The 19,990-nt window shown below is 39.4% G+C and overlaps 1 protein-coding gene across 1 annotated transcript in view; it reads right to left on the bottom strand.

Annotated features, from left to right (window-relative positions):
• Window positions 1-19,990, bottom strand: part of LOC133533078 (anoctamin-4) — a 66,736-nt gene that overhangs the window by 3,249 nt on the left and 43,497 nt on the right. Inside the window, exons 8-23 of the mRNA XM_061872019.1 lie at window positions 19,453-19,629; window positions 17,588-17,739; window positions 16,581-16,683; window positions 15,928-16,035; window positions 14,141-14,346; window positions 12,386-12,552; window positions 10,962-11,038; window positions 10,501-10,641; window positions 8,255-8,419; window positions 7,247-7,390; window positions 4,032-4,201; window positions 3,128-3,267; window positions 2,602-2,761; window positions 1,924-1,969; window positions 1,605-1,710; window positions 1,228-1,403 (exon numbers count right to left, since the gene is read on the bottom strand). Of these exons, the coding sequence (XP_061728003.1) occupies window positions 1,228-1,403; window positions 1,605-1,710; window positions 1,924-1,969; window positions 2,602-2,761; window positions 3,128-3,267; window positions 4,032-4,201; window positions 7,247-7,390; window positions 8,255-8,419; window positions 10,501-10,641; window positions 10,962-11,038; window positions 12,386-12,552; window positions 14,141-14,346; window positions 15,928-16,035; window positions 16,581-16,683; window positions 17,588-17,739; window positions 19,453-19,629 (2,238 nt within the window). The remainder of the gene's footprint in view (window positions 1-1,227; window positions 1,404-1,604; window positions 1,711-1,923; window positions 1,970-2,601; window positions 2,762-3,127; window positions 3,268-4,031; window positions 4,202-7,246; window positions 7,391-8,254; window positions 8,420-10,500; window positions 10,642-10,961; window positions 11,039-12,385; window positions 12,553-14,140; window positions 14,347-15,927; window positions 16,036-16,580; window positions 16,684-17,587; window positions 17,740-19,452; window positions 19,630-19,990) is intronic.

Genomic DNA, 19,990 nt, shown 5'->3' on the forward strand with positions numbered 1-19,990 from the left:
GCTGATTTTCAATGGATTACAACACTAAACATTAAAATAATTATACGGATTATTATTATTATTATATAGCCCTTTGTTCTGAACATGATTGTTCTTTTTGATAGTCTTGAATTATCATATGAAGTCTCTTAGTTCAGTGTGCCTGTCGGCAAAGGCCTCCTCCAACTCCTTCCAGTATCTTCTCTCTCTTGCCACCCTTGTCCAGAGTGGTCCCACTGTACGAATAATTTCGTCTTCCCATCTTGTTACTTGAGGGCCTTGCGATCTTGACCCGTCTGTAGGGTAGGGTAATTATACGGATTACACTCACGTAGAGAGCTTAGGTCTCCTTTCTCAAGCACTAATAGTGCGAACAGCTTGAAGCGATCGAGCTTGGGCGGCGCCCTATATTTCAATCGAGACAGCGGCTAGGCTGTGCCGCCAGCATGGAAGCCTGTTTTCCTTAAGCAGAAAGCCAGTGTGTGTGGTGACAGTGTAGTGGACATAGTGAGTTACAAGTGTTAGGTGACCCAAACCCAAACACCACACCACTATGCCCGCCTACTACGACAGCGCACGATCTCCCCCAACCGGTTCTCTCAGCGCGCGCGCAGCGTGCAGTACGCGGTTCACGGCCGTCGTCAGTCGTGAACGATGCTCGAACTGTTAGTGCTTGAGAAAGGAGACCTAAGCTCTCCGAAACATGTCGCGCGAGTGACTAAAAATACGTGAGTGTAATCCGTAGTATTATTTTAATGTCAAATCAGCGGTGACAAAAGTATCTACCTACCTTAGTACACAGTAAGATTTTTAATGCCTTTTGCAATAAGCCCAGGATTAGTCTACCTCAAACACCACAACGGACGTCAGCAGAGCAGTGCACACATCCAACTAGTTTTAATTAATAATACGAGTATGTTACGTTGATTATGTAAGTAAGTACTTATAACAGACACTCGCGCCTGCAGTCAAACTGTGCAAACAGTTTTGCAGGAAACTGTATTAGATTATAAGTTTATTTCATGTAATAATAATAAAAAAAATAAAAAAAATAACTGGAGCTGTGCCAGCCTGTAAGGGTCACAATTACCTGGTGGGCTCCTACTGTCACTTCTGGAAGGCCAAGTAGACTCGTTTGCCTCGCACAACTATGCCAGTAATGCGAAGAGTCCCTAGAGTTATGGTCTGGACTTCTAAAAGATTACTAAAGACAAATGCAGGGAGACTCGTCTACCTTGTGAGACTTACCTCAAATACCACAACGAACGCCAGTCGAGCGGCGAAAACATGCCAATAGTGTGGAGAGAGTCCATAGGGATCGTAGTGATCTGGAGGATTCCGGTAGCCGCGGTAGGCGCAGGTAGGGGGGTCTACCTCGTTCTCGTCTGCCCCCCACTCTTCCCGGTAGTCTGATGTGTTGAACACTGGAAAATTAAGTAAACACTTGAAGTGATCTCGAAGCAGTGGGAGGTACCTATAGAGAATGTTTGCAAAGTAGTGAATCAGTAGGAAGGGCGACTGTAATTGCTTACCATCAGGCGATTCGTCAGCTCGTTTGCCTCTTCTATCATTAAAAATTTTAGCCTGATTGTCTAATTTTATGTTCTAACGGTTCACGAACTTACGCGACAAGGAGTGATCGATGTACCCAGCTAGAGTATTGTCTGGTGAATACACGTATTTGTACACCATACGGGGGATGAAGTCGCTCGTGTACGCTATAACAAATGCCTGAAACAAATATAAAAACCCCTAGTAACTATAAAGTTATATCCATTCAAAAGAAAAATTGTTCGGCTGCGTTGTTATTTATATTTGCCTCACACAATTAATGATTAATAAACCCAAAAAAGTTATTTAATTTTATAAATATTTTAGCGATTCAAAGCTTTTAAATATATTTTTATCTTATTAATTTATAACGTTATTAAAGTAGGTACTTACATTAGAAACTACTGCTGCGTAAGTTATCCCTCGTAAAATGCCATACCTGGAAAAGATACAGACAATATAAATCAAGCTGGTTGTTAGAAATGAATATTGGTGGCCCACGAGGGGTAGCAGAAATATTGGGCAAGATCGGTAATTTTTTCACCTTTTCGGCCCTTTTCTACTGACAAGTTTGCCAGACTATATAGTAGTAATAGTAATAATATTACCAAGCACCAATATCTTCAACTCTCTCTGCAAGAGACCCTATTTATCACCATTTTATAACCATTCTTATTTTGGCAATGTTGTTGAGCAACGCGAACAAAGGTGCCAGCGGGAACACAGCCACGAAACCGGAGCTGTAGAAGTGGTAATTAACAAGCTCCTATGTCTTCCACCCTCTCTGCAAACGGCGGACACGCCTGTGTGACCATCTTGTAGGCATGCAATCTGATGTCGGCAATGTTGTTGAGCAACGCGAACAAAGGTGCTATTGGGAATGCGGCTACGAATAATGTTACGAAGCCGTATAAGTAGTGCTCCAATATCTTCCACCCTTTCTGCCAACGGTCTTCGCGCCTGTGTGACCGTCAAGTCTGATCTCAGCAATGTTGCTGAGCAACGCTAACATAGGCACCAGCAGGAACGCAGCCACGAATAATGTTACGAAGCGGTATAAGTAGTAGTTACCAAGCTCCAATGTCTTCCACCCTCTCTGCCAACGGCCGACGCGCCTGTGTGACCATCTTGTAGGCGTCCAGTCTGATCTCGGCAATGTTGTTGAGCAACGCGAACAAAGGTGCCAGTGGGAACGCAGCCACGAACAAAGTTACAAAGCCGTATTGAAGAACTGTGGAAGATAAATAAGTTTTAAACAAGGCTGATAGGATTAAAAGGGTTGCAAGACTTGTTGCGGTTGTTTTCGAAGGCAAATTGCATGAGTAGCGCCTTCGTTAGCACGGCCGCATTATGAAAATATGTTCAGTACCTACCTTTTGGCTTCAGCATAGTTCAAAAATATAGTTACCAAAGACAAGAATAAGCTACCAAATTACACCAAATAAATGTTATTAGGTTGGTGAATGGATCTTCAATGCTATGAATAGGTAAATAATTGCTTGTTTAATGAAAGGAGCGCTTTATGGCAGCTGCGATCACAAGTCGAAAAAGAAGGCAGGGAGCAGAATGTCGAAGTCGAAGAATGATCTAAACTTACTCATCTCCAAATATTCATCAAAAAGTGCCAGCCTTCCAGGGTCTTGAAGATGGTAGTCCTGCTCCCAAGCCATGTGGGGCTTAGTCGGGTCTCGGGTGATGGCGCGATGAGTCCGTTGGCGCCACCAGTTGTGAATTTTTCTGGAACGAAAATAAAAACATTGAAATATAAAGCCTCGTTATATATTTTTTACAAAGAGAAGAGTATACATTTTTTAACCTACGGAGTGGAAGAATTCCAGAGATCGTTTGTTAGAGTTCCAACTTTTACCAATGCGTGTTTCGGAACTTACGTAAGAAGTATCATTTGATGTTTATTAATTGCTCTTTTTAAAGGAAAGCATCGCGAGAAACCAGACTAATCAAAATAAGGCTTAGTTTTACTCTTGATTGGGAGATGAGATAGCAGTAGGGTTCGTAAAACTCTCCACAAATTTTACCAAATGAAGACCGGTTTTCATTAGGATGCAGCCGAGAAAGCAATAAGATACGATACAATACAATATTTGTACTTGCTAACTAAAATAAATCAACATAAAACCGTAAAATAAAACATAGTTGTAAAGATTAGTTTACGGGTTGCTGAGCTCCACGAAGCCAATCATGATGATGGCGAGCTGTATACACAACTCGGACAGATAGCCAGTAGGGTCGCAGATGTCGCCCTTAAGTTTGAAGAACTCAGATTTGGACACTAACAAAAACCAGAAAGAGGAGCTCTTCAAACTTACTAACTTTACCATTAGACCAACTTACCAAGAAAAGAACAGCTCATACCAATGAGTAAAATGAGTTTCTTGGAACTTAAGCCAGCTAAAAGCCAGAAAACGGTAGACAAGAGGTGGTTTTATGGCTAAGAAGCGATCTCTTCCCGACAACATATGATAAAGATGAGAAAGGCTTACGGGTTCCCAAGTTCGACGAAGTTGTTGACGCACTGCTTGCCGATCATGATGATGGCGAGTTGTATACATAACTCAGACAGGCAGCCGGCAGGGTCGCAGATGTCGCCCTTAAGTTTGAAGAACTCGGATTTGCGGGCTTGGTCGTCGCCGGGGTAGTCGTAGAAGCGGCCCTGGGAAGAAGATCCGTTAAAGGTAACTTTACATAGACTTATATGCCATAATTTCACATGGGAAAATTATAAAGTGGAATACCAATATTTTGCTGTATGGGTATGAATTTCTCGTAAATAATTTGCATATTAACCTCACTAATTCATGCCTAACTAATAAACTGTTTGGAAAATCACTACTTACTGTAAACATTGGTTTGCCAACTAGTTTTGCTATAAGTTGGTTCAGGGGCGGATTAAGGAGGCGCGGGGCCCTTAGCACAATAGCTCGCGGGACCCCCTGGTTTGAAAAAAAAATGATTAAGTGCGAGTCGGATTCGCACCCCGAGGATTCAGTACCATCACAACATTTTTACGATGTCTTAATTTTTGTCCACTCGTTCTCTATTAGTTTTTAACATGTTATGCAGTGTATTTTTTAGGGTTTCGTAGTCACCTAGAAACTCTTATATAAGCAGTTTCACCATGTCCGTCTGTCCGAGGGTTTGCTCCGTGATCTTTAGTGCTAGATAGCTGTAATTTGGCATGGATACATAAATCATGCCTTGCGACAGAACGGGTAAAATAAAAACTATAAAAAAAATTAGGATACCTCTCGTACAAAATGTTTTTACTTTGATATTTTTTTGCTTTGACCCTGTAGTGTGGCGTATGGTTGGATAAGCTCTTTCGAAACGAATAATGGTCTCCAAAAACCTTTTTTTAAATAAAGTTATTATTTTCGGAAATAATCGCTCCGAAAGAAAAAAAAATGTAGGGAGGAATTTCGATCTTTTTATTTTTTTACTAATACATTTTAAAAGAGCCTAATCTTAATGAAGTTGTGTTATTTTATCACAGTTCCTTTCTTTTATATAGGTTTCCTCCTTACCTTCGGTTTTCATCATCAGATTAGGTCGATTTTGCCAAATTTTGACAAATGGTCAAAAAAATAGTTTGCAGATGGTTTGCAGGTTTTGAAAACAACTTGCAAGTATTACAAGTTAAAGCATGTAGGGATACTGTTTAACAACATCAAGATTATTAAGTTTAATAAAAGCTTGTAAAACTAGGTGAAAAGTGAGTCGGACCTAAGAAGTGGGAACTAATGGCTAAGTGAGCCAAAAAACAAGCCCGAAGGCTGAGCCCCACGAGCTGAATATCCGGACCGATCGGACCACCCGATTTCGTAGCGTTCCCGTGCGAAACCGAAGGCCAAGCTGCAGGAAAGCAGAGTCTAGAATGAAATCAATGCCAGAGTGTGAACGAGGCCGTAGGCCGAGCTCCGTATAAGGGTGGAGGCCCGGAGCGTTCAATCAAGGCGCGCCACCATGCAAAGACTGAATTGTAGGAGAACAGAGTTTGGAATTGATCTCGGCTCGCCTGCTGCTCGGCCTTAGTTCTTGCTCGAAAGTGCGACTTGCTGGGATGCTTTGGGTATCGGACCCTATGTAGGGCTTTACATCCGGCTTATGCGAATGCAAAGCCCTGCATAGGGGCCCCGCTGTTTTCTTTTTATAACATTTTGACAATTAGATCATATGTATCACTGCTTTGCAGCAACTCGGCATATTTTGGGCCTGGCCAGCCGTAGAGGAGCGCGTCCTTTGGCCTACTACGGGCTCAAAGCTGATCATCATTAGGCATTAGCTGTAAGGTGCAATTTGTTATTTGAAATAATAATTAGTAAATAAATCATCCTTCCTTGCTTTTCACTAATATGTTTTTAAACACAGTATCTTCTTTTGTTCGTTTCAGAGCTCTGCTGTTTCCTGCAGCTTAGCTATGCACAAAAGTTTGCACCTTCCCCAACACTCTGCACCTTCGGTATTATGCTAAACTCTGCTCTAGGTCTTTGCGTAAGCCTAAAAAAATCTTTAAATTTGGAATCGTTGTAAAGAAAAATAGACAGGATAATAACAAATAATAATAATTGATCAATATTGTTACTGAGTTACAAAAAAAAATACATTGTAAATAAAATGTGGTGGTACAGGATCCGCGGAGTGCGAGTTCTACTTGGCCGGTTCCGCGATTCGCATGGTCAGGGTCGGAGCGCGGGGCCCCCCTTAGGCGCGGGGCCCTTAGCATATGCTTTTTCTGCTGTTCGGTTAATCCGCCACTGAGTTGGTTGTATTATTTATTATCGTATGGCTTTATCCTCGTTATAAGCATTTTACATTATAGTTTTTATATCATAAATCTATATCTAAGTTTAATAGCCAATCCCTGGCACCCGCTGTAAGCTCATAGAGTTCTTCAACTCTTCCAGCATACCGTCTCCGAGGACACTCTTCTACTATATGCGCAATTGTTTGGTCCGGCGCACCGCAGTCGCAACCAGGCGAGGTCTTGTAGCCCCACTTGTGCAGAGTATGATTACATCGGCCAACTCCCGTCCTGATGCGGTTGAGAGACAGAAAGATCTTCCGTTGCAAATTGAATCCTGGTGGCTCTTTAGTTGGATCCAGGACAGCGTTGCCTAAACTCTGTGCATCCCATTGGTCTTTCCATTCTGTGGAAATACTGTACGTTTCGGGACCCTGAAACTTGCGGTTAGACCAGAATGGTCTGCGAGATGGCAGCCTCATATTAGGGAGATTGTCTAACGTTCTCCTTATGGGGAGCGACGGTTTTTGTGCTTTCACCCACTCTCTAGAGGCGGCGTAAGTTCTTCTTAATTCTGGTGGCGCAATGTGGGACAATACTGGCAGCCATTGAGAAGGTGTGGGCATTAGGTTATCAGTTATTGTACGCATAGCTCTATTGAGGTGTACGTCGATTTTGCTCGTATGTGCGCTTTTGTACCACACCGGGGCAACGTACTCCGCTGCAGAATAGACGAGGGCCAAGCTGGAAGTACGCAGTACACCTCCTCGTGCACCCCATGACGTTCCCGCGAGTTTGTTTATTAGGTTTACCCTACTTTTCACTTTCTGGCTTAAGCTATCTAGGTGGGGCTTGTAGGTAAGTGACCGGTCCAGAGTAATTCCCAGGTATTACTACAAGTTGGTTGTGAATTAAATTAAGCGAAGAAAATTAGCGCTACTCTAACCACTCACTTACCTTAAAGAAGGCAATGTAGATGAGCGAAGAATAGAAGTTCATGAATTCAAAGAAGAATATCTTGAAGGTATAAGAGTCTTCGTATTCAGTCTGTGTTCGTGGGTTCTCCATGTTGGTGAGGAAAACCGCTACTTTAGCGTATATCTGAAACCAATATAATAAAGGTTATTTAAAACATCATGTTCATTCCAAAATTAAGGTGAACTGAACAACAGTAGGTCTTGTGGTCAAGGCAAGGTGGTGTGCCGCGTAAACAAAGACACCAACATTCTAAACCGGTTAATCTGACAAGAACTTTATGGAAATATTTTCCTAAAAACCGGTTAAAAATAACGGTTTTATGCGCCAAGTATGGTCACGTAAAGAGCAGGCCTTCTGACTACGTAGGAAATTTGGCACTACAACTTTCCATCTCAGGTCGAAGATCCAGGGGCAGAAGAACAACAAGAACAAGAAGAAGAAGAACAAGATGTACGATACGATGGATGTACGTAATGTTAAAAGACATGCGTAAGTGCAAATCATCCGAGCACGATGTCATGGACAGGGCGAAGTGGAGAAGGTTAAGCAGGAAAGCTGGCCCCACCACCATGTGGGATACATAGCTGGGAAGAGAAAGAGATGCGCCAAGTACATGATAACGGTTTGGCTTGTGGCAGTATTGTAAAGTTTCACTTCAGCCCAGTGTTAAGGATTTAAAGAAAGATATAAGATGTCGCCGATATTTAGCTGATCGAGATGCGATATAGATGAACATAAAGAGAGACTGGGAGAAGTGATGAGGAGAGAGATCGAACATATGGTGACAGAAAGAGATAAACGAGGGTACCTCCTTTCCCTCGCTTATCTCTTTCTTAGAAATCTTAGAGGGGATGGAAAGGAAAGAAAGAGCTGAGAGAAAGATAAGGTTTTTCCAAGGAGAGACAGCACAAGATGGGTTGAGAAACAAATATACTTAGGTACCCTTTAGGTAGGTAGAGACAGTGTGTAAGATGTTTTGAGTCCTACCCTAGTGAGTATCATGATGATGATCAAGTTAATGACGGCAGCGGTCATTGAGGTGAAGATCTTCGCGTGTTTCTTGAGGAAGAACCCGGAGCCTCCGTATATGACCGACACCATCGAGATTCGGTAGATTATTGTGCCGAGCACGGCGCCCAGGACGATTGTTATCTGTGGAAGAAACATTAATTATGTTTAAAAACTTTTAGAAATGCTTCGTAAGCGCAAAAATCTTGTTAAGTAGCTATTCGTTCATATAAACTAGCAATGTGCCAAGGAGAATTCACATTAAATGTTCTTTGTAATTTTTGCTTAACGTTTATTCCGTATCCTTCTGACAGTTAGTTTTTCTTTTTTTTTTCTATGACGCTTGAAATAGATGCCATTGAGTGACGTAAATGAAACAGTTGTCAACATAACTGTGTTGAATTAATTTTAAATTTTTATTGTTGTATATAATGTGACTACCTAGTATGTAAGCGCATTGGTATAACACTGTAATGCTTATATATGCTGAATAAATGAAATGATGTTGAAAAACATTGAGTAATAATCAATCTGAATGGGAACTTTCTAAGCGGAAACTTGCATGTGAATTTTCTCATGAAAGTTTTCAGAAGCTTTTGAATGCACATGCACATTGCTAATTTAAATTCGCATGGAAACCTCGTGATGATTTTGTCACTCGCTTCAGCTTACAAAAAGTGTTTTTCGCATAATATTGCGTGATTTATCTTCCGCTGGTACCATTTTCTTTTTGCGTCCAAAACAATTAATTTATGGGCCCAGCATGTTTCCAGAATGCCCAGCGGTACTGGCCGGTATACTGGTTAATAATTTGACTTTAAGTCAGCTATTTATACATCGTTGTATATTCTGTAATAAATAATGCTTGAATAAAGAAAGTTAATTTTCTTAAATATGAGTGTGGTAAAAAAATCACGAGACTGTAGGTAATACACACGTCATTTTTTTTATTTTTTATCCATAAAGTGTGGTAAATAGGCACAGGAGAGGTAACATTAGACAAAGGAAATATTTCCCAATTATATGAACGTGGGTGACAGCAGTGTACCTAGTACTTTTACAATCTTTAAGGTAATTTATTCAACTTGCTAGATTTGTCTAAAGTAAAAAAATGTCTAAAGCTTCCTCTCTGTCTCCAGTTATCCCGTTCGTAAAGTTCCTGTGTAATGTTTTGACGGTAGTCACATTAAACCAATAGATAATACCTAGAACCAGATAGTTAGGTTGCTTCAGATACCCGAAGGGCAAATTGTTCAGAAATAGGACTCGGGAACTCGACTCAGGAAAGGAGACAATGATTTTCACGATTCACGATATGCTTATGAGTTTCATGATTTTACGATCCACCGACATATAATACGATGTATCTAAACTACACTAAAATAATGATAAAAACATTGTATACTAAAGCGTTGTTCACAAAGAAATTTAAAATAAATGAATCTGCCTAATAACTTATTCTAAATTACATTTAAAAATAACAAACGAGGTTGATGACATGACGCAAATAGCGTCTAAGGTTATCCTTCCGCCAATATTTGTTTGTATGTACATGTATTTAGATTCTCACTCCATCATCAGATCTAGCACTTCAAAGTCACTTACCTACCCGAAATCAAAAAAATATATACGACTTTAGATCCTAAACTTTTACATGTTAGCACTATAATCGAATGTCACATATGTTCCGTTTAGACACTCTGGGTATCAGCGTTAAGACTTCATGAGTTGATGGATGGTTCTAAACATTGGCGTACAGCCAGAGAATTCACATTTTATTTTGTGATTAGTTATAGTGTTTCAAGAAATAATAGTATCATATTTTACTTAATGTGCTGATCTGTTTTTCACCACAAAATCTTGGAATAGGTCATGATACCTATGAATAATCCGGAATTTATTGGTGAAGAATGGTAAATTACCGGGGCTAGTAATCCCTATCCTAATATTGGTACAATGATTTTCATAAAAATGCCTGGAAGTACAATCCAAAAACCCAATGACATTGATAACCTAAAACTCTTAAAAGTTAAGGTAATTTTGGACGATAATTCATTGACGGCGCGGCTCGTAATATGAAATTCCGTTTCTATAGGAACGCAATGATAATATTTCATCACCTGTTTGAGAAAGTTTATTTCTAAAATATTTCTGCTATTGAATTTGGACTCACGGAAAAAGAGGTTGTTGTAAAGATACTTTTGGAGAAAGAAAGAAAATTTTACCATGAAAAGAACAGCTGAACTGGTGGCCACGTATCTCATGGTCTTCTGCCAGCTTGGTAGGTAAGGCTCCTTCTCTCTTGTGACAGGATTTGTCCGGAATGTCTTTACTGATGCTTCGAATTCTGGTCTGGGGTCTTCATCCTGAAATCGAGAGAAATGTGAATTTTAAAGTTGGACTAGTGCTCACAATTTCAATAACTTTTGAACCGAAAAATCTGAATTGATGTGAGCTGCGAACAAAGCTGCGAGTAATGGCAATGCAATATCAAATCTTGCTAAAGTTTTTAACATTCGAATAGGGATCCTGTGCAAAATCGGTTGTTTCAAGGGATCAAAGTGGTTATTGTTATTGGTTAAAAATATATATAATCTTGAGCATTGCGAGGTTTTAAAGGCCCTAAAAGGCCAAATGCACACAAGAGAACGGTCCGGAGTTGGTGTACTGAAAATACGCCTGTTACCTGGTCAACACCACCTAAGTCCCATTCCCACCGCAGAACTGACTGTTTTCTCTTCCATAGCTCCAGGAAGGTTGTTGCTGAAAACAAACACAACGTTGACATTTCTACAACGGTATTAGTCTAATATTATTAGTGTGTTGCCATGGTAGCCCATATGACTTGACACTGTCAAGTAGACAGGGGCCCATTTCTCGAACGGTAAAAGTCTAATATTATTAGTTGTAGCCATGGTAACCCACACGACTTGACAGGGGCCCATTTCTCGAACGGTATTAGACTAATATTATTAGTTGTTGCCATGATAACCCATACGACTTGACAGGGGCCCATTTCTCGAAAGGTATGTCTAATATTATTAGTGTGTTGCGATGGTAACCCATATGACGACAGTTGTTGGACTAATATTTTTGGACTAAGTTGTTGGACTAAGTTGTACGCAAACTTCCACTGTATTTCAAAATAACGTCTACTAATAGTAAATTAAGAGCAAGGGATGAATTTAAGGTGCAGATACCACTATGTAAGACCTCTTTGTTTAAGAAAAACTGCTATACAAATAATGAGTATACTTGTGTATAATAAGTTGCCATATGAGATAAGACAATTACCTGACAAATTATTTACTACCGGATTACACAAATGGTTAAAGGATAAATGCTTTTATTCCTTAAACGAGTTTCTGGATTATTCTGTTAACTAGATGTATTATATAATTCTGAATCAAGTAAAGTGACATTAAATTCATAGTTAAACTCTTTTCCGTAATGTTCGTATATAAATTTATAATGTTCGTAATATTTAACTACGCGACTTGCATGTCATGTTAATGATTTGGTATTATTTAGTTTTGACATTGTAATGAAGGGTTTTTTTTCTCTAGCTTTAAGTTTGCATGTCATATTTTTTGGCTAAACATGTGATACTAAATTAATTTACTTTTGACATCTGTATACAATTACCATGTTTAAGCAAATAAATATTTCTATTTCTATTGTTAGTCTAATACCGTTCGAGAAATGGGCCCAAGGTAGTAAAAAGTAGACAGATAATCTGATAAAATATTATGTTATCAGATGTCAAAGTTTAATATATATCTATAACTAAACTATAAGTAGTTCGTTTTTTTAGCATTAGTACAAAGGTAAACAATATTGACATGTATTTTTAATGAAAAATGCTTTTTATTGTTTAGATTTTTAGATTAGAACTTTAGATTAGAACCAAAAAAGTGAATAAAGCAACATTATAAAACATTTATTGTCCATCTAATGATGTAGGGTCTCACAAAGATATGCGCTGTTGAATAAAATAAAATAGCTATTGTTCGATGGACATCAAAGCATGCTCGCTGCCAAGATAGTGCATATTTAGCTTCAGACGGATTTTCATGTCAAGGTAACGAAATAGCACCAAATGATACTTACCCCAAAAGGACATAAATATTGCAAAGAACACCGTTGCTGGATTGTCGAACAGGTATGATAGTTTGGCGAATAGACAAGAGTCGGACAGCCTCTGGTACTGGCATGCCTTGTCGCACAACGGGCAAAGGGTCGTGTTGCCGGGGCCGGACAGGTCGCAGATTTCTTTACTGTGAAATAATTATAACTATTAAATATAACATTTAAAAACCCCCTACGTTATATGCCACTAATAGGTTACGTTATAGGTGGTTATATAGGTTGTCTGGAAGAGATCGCTTTTTAGCGATAAGACCGCCTGTTGTTACCTGGTTCTATTTTCCTTTAAAAATCATTTGTAGTTTTACATGTATGTAAAATGTATAATTGTTGGTGCAATAAAGAATATTTACTTACTTACTTACTTACTTACTTACTAATAGTAGATTATTAACCAAGGATAGTCCGAGGCTGGAATGCACGAATTATGCCTTTTACCCGAGTTAAACACTCTAAACATGAGTATGTAATATTGTTGATAGCATTTCTTGCGGGTTGATTCAATAAACCATTTAAGTAGGTAAAACTATCGTTATTTATTGAATGGGAAGTTAAATATCAGAATGGAAATTGTATAACAAAACATTATCGTAAAAAAAATCGTACTTGGAAAGTAAAATGCTCTAGTGCAGAAACGTATCACTTTCTGCACAATTTTTAGAACAATAATGACCCTCCTTCAGATCATGGAAAATGAAAAATCCATCATTTTGGAAAAGAGTTGATAGTCTTCAAATTGTTGGATTGATTTATATTATACACAGCCACAAAAATCACTTTCACATAAAAAAAACCGTATCGAAATCGGCCCATCCGTTGGAGAGCTATAATGCAACAGACAGAGAGACAATGGCGTCAAACATACCTCACTTTACGTCGGGGTTAAAATACAGTTTAGAATTTATCATGACAATATTGAGAGTTGACAGCCCGGGAATCAAAACCAGGTAGTTTTAAAATGTTTTTGTTGTAAGCAAACCATGGGGCCAAATACTAGAACGGTATTAGACTAATATTATTAGCCTACGAACTGGAGCTCATTTCTCGAACGATATTAGTCTAATATTATTAGTGTGTTGCCATGGTAACCCATACGATTTGACAGTTCATGGGCTAATAATATTAGTCTAATACCGTTCAAGAAATGGGCCCTTGTATCGTATGGGTTACCATGGCAACACATTAATAATATTAGACTAATATTAGACTAATACCGTTCGAGAAATGGGCCCCTGGTATAGACACCAAATTTTAGATTTTAGGGCTTTTGGAAGCGATATAGATATTGACGAAGCGCTTAACCTATTACCCTCTGTCGGTAGTTTACGAGTATATGTGTGGACGTTAGCGTACAGAGTATGAGGGTAGATATTCACATTTAACTTTAAGTATGTGTGAAACCTGAGTCAGTAGAAATACAGCAGGAAATCATTCGTAAATTGACCATCCAAATTTGAACCTAATGGTACATACCAATCTTTTCACCGAAGTACCGTTTGATATAGAGATATTAAGTAGGATTATCAAATAGTTAAGTAGGTTTATCCATTTGATAATAAGAGCTTACCCGTATAAAAACCCCATCCCGCTGCTGGGGTATGTAGCATCTTCATCACTCTTGAGTTAACACGAATACAAGCCAAGGTCGGCTTCTGTCTCTTGGATTAACTAGTGTCTTGGATTATCAGCGTGTAACCCTACCTGATGGGTATACCATACCTTGGAATGTTATCTTCTGATCCCATGCTGGCTAATCCATAAAGGAAACATAGGGTTCCAACAGCTGCTGGGGCGTATAGCATCTTCGTGTAAAACCCGAGCCAGCAGAAGTACAGGCCTATCTTGTCTCCAAAGTATCGTCGTATTAGCCAAAGCGGCTGCTTCTTGTACCATTTGCAGGGGCGCGACCATTCCAGGTATAAGAGCTGGAAAAAAGAAATGCAGCTAAATAGATGTGGGGTAAGATGTGTATTCAACTGGAACTAGTTCATCGTGGCCAATGGCTCCATTAAGATAACGATACAGTCTCATACGATTAAAAAACGTGCTTTTAAAAAGGGTCACAACAGATCTGGTAAAAGAATGTAAAATTTAAAATAGCTTTGTAAATTTTTATATTTAGTCGGAATATACACCGTGGGCCAATTAAACCCGACAGATTTTAATGGCGCATTTATAGACTAAAATGTCCTAAAAAGTTTCCTAAAATCGATATTGTTTTTAGAGATAATGACAATTTTTGTGAAAATTTGTTCCCGTTATAACTCAGTGAAAAACGCCTTTTTAGCTGTGACGTTGCCATTATGTGACTTGGTTTAGACAAATCTACTGACAGACATTAAAGTTTTAACTAAACTCGCAATATATATCTGTAAATAAAAAAAAGCTTTACTTATTCGTTGTAATGTGTTTTTTTCACCAAGGTGAAAAAATAAATAACATGTCGTGTGCAGAAAACGTTTTTTTTTGACGAATTTAGCCAAAAAACTTACATAAAATTTTTTGCTCCTTATGACCTTCCTTCCTTATGAGGAATGCGTGAAAATTTGTCGAGTTTAATTGGCACACTGTGTATTAAATTTTACCAACTTTATAGTCATGCGTGCAATCTATTGCATTTCATTTCATCACGAGCAAGTTCGGCCTGGCCAGCCACATTAGGGCTCGTGCTAGACAACGTCCATAATGTTTATTTAGAGTCGCCGTAATCGAAAACGATGAGGAGGACTATATATTTAATTAATTAGTTCAATATTAATTTGTATTTGTGTATAAAAAAACATAAGTACGGCTGAACTTCCGTTTTTCCGTTCTCTTCGGACAATTTGCATTTCGAACTAGCCATTCTCTGGCACTATTCTGCCGTAATCGTTTTTGATTGTAATTAATTAATCGTCGCATCAACCCTCACCTTACATGACGACCCTGACGGTTCTCTAAATCTAGTCTGCGTATGTTCTGTGGAGTCTATGGTCGTATTTATTTAATCGTCAGTCTATGTTGCGTTCATCAGACAAGTCAATGTCGTAGTTCCCCTCTTGCAGGGAAAGCACGCCGTGTACGTTCCAATTACGTACGTGATTGACTCTGCCAGTTCTGCCACTCTGTTCCGTCTACTACTTGAGACTTCTGAGAGTATGTTTGTCTATGATTGTTAACACTTACTCGGTGATCGACGGATACACTAATCAATCGATTATCTATCGATACCATCGATTGGCGTGGTAACATTGGCTGATCGACGGATACACTAATCGACGTATGTTGATCGATACCATCGATTGGTGTGGTTTATGTAGTAGAAATTATCGATCGACGTCGACTGTTCAATTCTACCATCGATCGATTGGTCTAGTAGAAACTATCAATCGACGTCGTCTGTTCCATTCTACCATCGATTGATTATCAATCGATTGGTGTGGTAACACCCTTACATGAAAATCCTGCCAGTTCTTTAGCTCTTTTTTGCCTCAATGTTGGATATCTTATGTATTGTCTCAACTTACCCGTCGGTCCGTGTGGCTCCCATCAGCCATGTCAATATCGTAACGGCCCTCGTGCAGGGGAAAGCACGCCATATACGTTCCGTCATTGAGTAGGCGACGGATGCCCATCTAAAATAAAAACCGTAGAAATTAGTCCGATGAAAAAACTGCAAAATGTTACTAGGACTAGGGTTTAATGGGGGAAAGTGACAAATTGTTTATGGCTACTTTATCGTTAGTTTTGTGATAATTGGCGATATCATGAATAATATTTCATTTGCTATTCGATAAGTTACCTATCTGTCCAACAAGGTGAACTGACAAATCAAGATCGCATGGAATGATGTAATCACTGGCTCAATAAGGAACCACACGATCCGTTTTTGCAGAGATACTTAAGGTAGGCTTACTCTTCTTCTTCTTCTTTTTTATTGCTTTACTTCTTTAGAATTCTTATCCTCACACTTTTTTTTTCTGAAGGTTACGCAAAGAGTGATAGGTAAAGAGAGCCCTCTTGAAGCATTTTATGGTAACCCATTTGAAAGCACCATCTCTAATTTGCTTCCAAAACTAACTATGTATGTGTGCGTACGCACCTACATTATATTTGGTCTACTTGGGCGGCTTGAAAGTGTATTTTTTTCCACTACATTGCTAAGTGTCCCTCCCGTTACCTTTGTGTCATTGTTGTCATATTTGGCTCTGAGAAGTATCTGCATGACCAGCAAGCTACGCTGTGCAGGAGAAAATTGCGTATGCCTATCTTTCACCAGGAACCTGAAAGGGAATTAGACGGTCATATATGGGACACCGATTTAAACTATTCAAAGAAAAACGGTTAAAGTCTCACGTTACGTCCGAAGTTACGTTTTTCTATAAATATTTTAAAATATGTCTCACGAAAGTTTAATTCGAACACTGATTTAAGTTCGAATTACTTTTTTTGTAATCAAACATTTCGGTTAGTAATTGGTGAAGCAGATGATCACAGAATTACGGCCCGATTCGAAGAATGATTAAGACACGTTAAAGATCTTGGCAAGATCTTTAAAAAAAAAAAATATATAATTAAAATTTATTTATTAAAAGATCGATAACTGAACAACATGTCAAAATTGACGTTTATTTCGATTCCGTTGCGATCCCAGTAAGATCTATCTACGATATTTCTTACGTCAAAGTGACATTGGTTGCCCGAATCGAGCTGCTTCTGTCAAGTATACGACATACAAACGAAGCATTCTGTTCGTCGTTTAAGATCGTTTATATGTGGGTGCTAAGCGAATAGTATTGCCGACTGTACCAGTATACTTATACTACCCATTTTGTACTAAGTAAATCGATCCGAGTGGAATGGATTACTATAATACGTTTTTTTAGCATAAAAAAATAGGTAAACAACCTTTACGTGTCTTTTTATTGCATTTTTTACAAACCGCTTTAAAAAATAGTTTATATGAGCTACTTATGAAAGCCAAGGAATGTAAATAACTAATCGTATATGATTTATAATAGTCAATAGACTTATTTTTAAAAGTGATTAAAAAAAAAGACACGGCAAGATTCTTTCTATCGTGTGACTATTTATCTTCCTAGTGAATCTCTGTGGATTCTCAATTTTTAGAGCATTCAGAAAGGTCCTAGAGGTCGCTGTTGCTGTTAGGAATTATTGATTACTTACTGTTCCTCCCGTTTAACTCCCTTTTGCTCCGTAGCAGCGTAGAACGAAGGTTCACACTCAATTCTGGAATGTTCATATTCGTAGATCTGTTTCCATCGCCGTCGCCATTTTGAATGCCACTTCTTGTCGCGTTCGGCTTGTTTTTCATCGCTCTGTGGGGACAATTGTTTTTGTATGAATCGCTGGATTGTTCATTAATTTAATAACCCATGGAATGGGTATATTATCCTGTTGATATAATAAGTTGATTTCACGTATCTACGTAGTCCACCAAATTGGAAAGAAACAAGATGCGACTATGCAGGTTCCGCCAGGAGACAGAGGAGACTGCAATGCACATTCTCTGTTCCTGTGTACCACTAATGTCAAAAAGATTCTGATTTGCTCAACAGAAACTCTACTTGTATTGCAACCCTATGAGGTACAGAGCATTACGGCCCAAAGAATCTGGAACTTTCTGGATTCCACGGGCATTAATGAACTTTAAAGGGCCATCACAATAGATCACTGCTTGGTCGACGTGGCACCATAAGGCCCGCAACACCCCAATAATTAAATAATAAATAGTCCACCTTAGCCAACCTTCCTTCGTCTTGTCAAGAGACAGAGTGTGGTGGTGCCACAACGAACGTAAATTTCATATGAAAGTATGATGATTACAGTCGCTCTGCCACACATTGTCACCAACAAATCGGTACATACCTAGTACTTCTTTTTTAAAAGTATGGCTGCAGTGCGACTATTTCGCCAGTATCAAGGTCTTAAGAGCTTCAAATACGTCTAAAATTGTACGGGTAGTACAGTCAAGGTATTAAATATCGATACTGATAAAGTGACAAAAATATCTACATACTACCTTAATATATAGGCAATAAGGTCGTGTATACATATTTATGGCATTTTGTCCGTATCGATATTTGATACCTTGACTGTACATGACAGTGTACGGTGATTTTATCAGTTATTGTAAAGCGATAGCTGGACTTTACAAGTAGCACGTGGACTACCGGCCCTAGACTCCAAAATGGTGGTTAAACGCGTTTCAAGATTAGTTCTCCATTCACTGCACACTACCACATTAGTTTACTGTATGTACATATAATAAACTATCGGCGGGATCGGCGGCAGAAACGGCTGCAAGCCTCAAACACACCAAGTACTCCACCTTAGAAGTGGCGTACGATTTTGTACCGGTCGCCGTGGAGACTGCTGGACCCTGGGGTAATGAGGCTCTGGAGTTTTTTAGGGAGTTGGCCAGGCGTTTGCGGGAGAAGGGTAATGATCCCCGCTCTGGGTCTTGGCTGGTCCAACAGCTTTCCATCGCCATAGAGCGGGGGAATGCTGCCGGCATAATGGGAACTTTTGGGCCGGGCTTGTTGCAGATTGGGGATGGGCGTTAGATTATAGGTGTGTTTGACGAAGCTTGTTGCGGAATTCGCCTTTTATGCAGCCAATTCATTGTACCGTTTTTTGCGATTTCGAGGCGCTTTAAGTTTCTTTAAATAAAATAATCCAAAAAAGCAAAACAAGCGGCACTATTGATGATATTGATCTTATTTGAAAAAATCATTGCTCTAGGTTAAAAATTCAGGGAAGACACAGTCGAGAGCGTTTGTATGGAAAAATCGGAACTAGGAATTCCTCTTAAACAGCGGTGTGTGATGGAGCATGCGATAAAAAGGGTACTCTTACGATACGTCACGGCGATTCGGTACCTCCACCGTGTTTCAAGCAGCGCCGCTGTGGTCGGACCTTTCAGCTATACGAGTATATTGTGATGAAAATAGTTATTGTTTTGATGACGAGATCTCAGCGGCATCCTGAATTGAACACGTTAAAATTTACATATAATATATGAACCTTACCCACGCTCTCACAGAAATGGTGATAAACCTCTTGGTAGGCAGCTTCATGCCAATAACTTCGGCTAGTCTCATCTCAGTCTTCCAGGGTATGTGGATCTTGATGAACCAGGTCTTCCCGTCGAACGACAGACATTTGTTTTCTAGTTCCAGCTCCAGCCCTTCTTTTACGAGGTTTTCCTGTAAAGAAACGTTTAATACTAAATTTGTTATACATTTAAATCATGTGTTAAAATAAAATAACTAGCCTAAGGTCATGAGTAACATGAGGAGCACGTTGTGACTGTATCTGTGTTGCAATGGAGCCATAATTGATGTTGCTTTTTAGGAGTATGTGGGATCATACGGTGGAAGCACACACCCACGATACGACGTCGTATCGACGCGGTGACATTGCACGACGCCGCAATGTGAGACGACGTCGTATCGTGGGTATGTGTGTTGGCCCTTACCCTCCGTCATGACACTAAAGTCCTCCTCTTCATACGCCAGCACCATGTCGATCCGTCGGCGACCGTTTCGGAACACGAGGGACTCGGGG

This window comes from Cydia pomonella, chromosome 28, assembly GCF_033807575.1.
Source record: "Cydia pomonella isolate Wapato2018A chromosome 28, ilCydPomo1, whole genome shotgun sequence".
NCBI classification, from domain to species: Eukaryota; Metazoa; Arthropoda; class Insecta; order Lepidoptera; family Tortricidae; genus Cydia; species Cydia pomonella.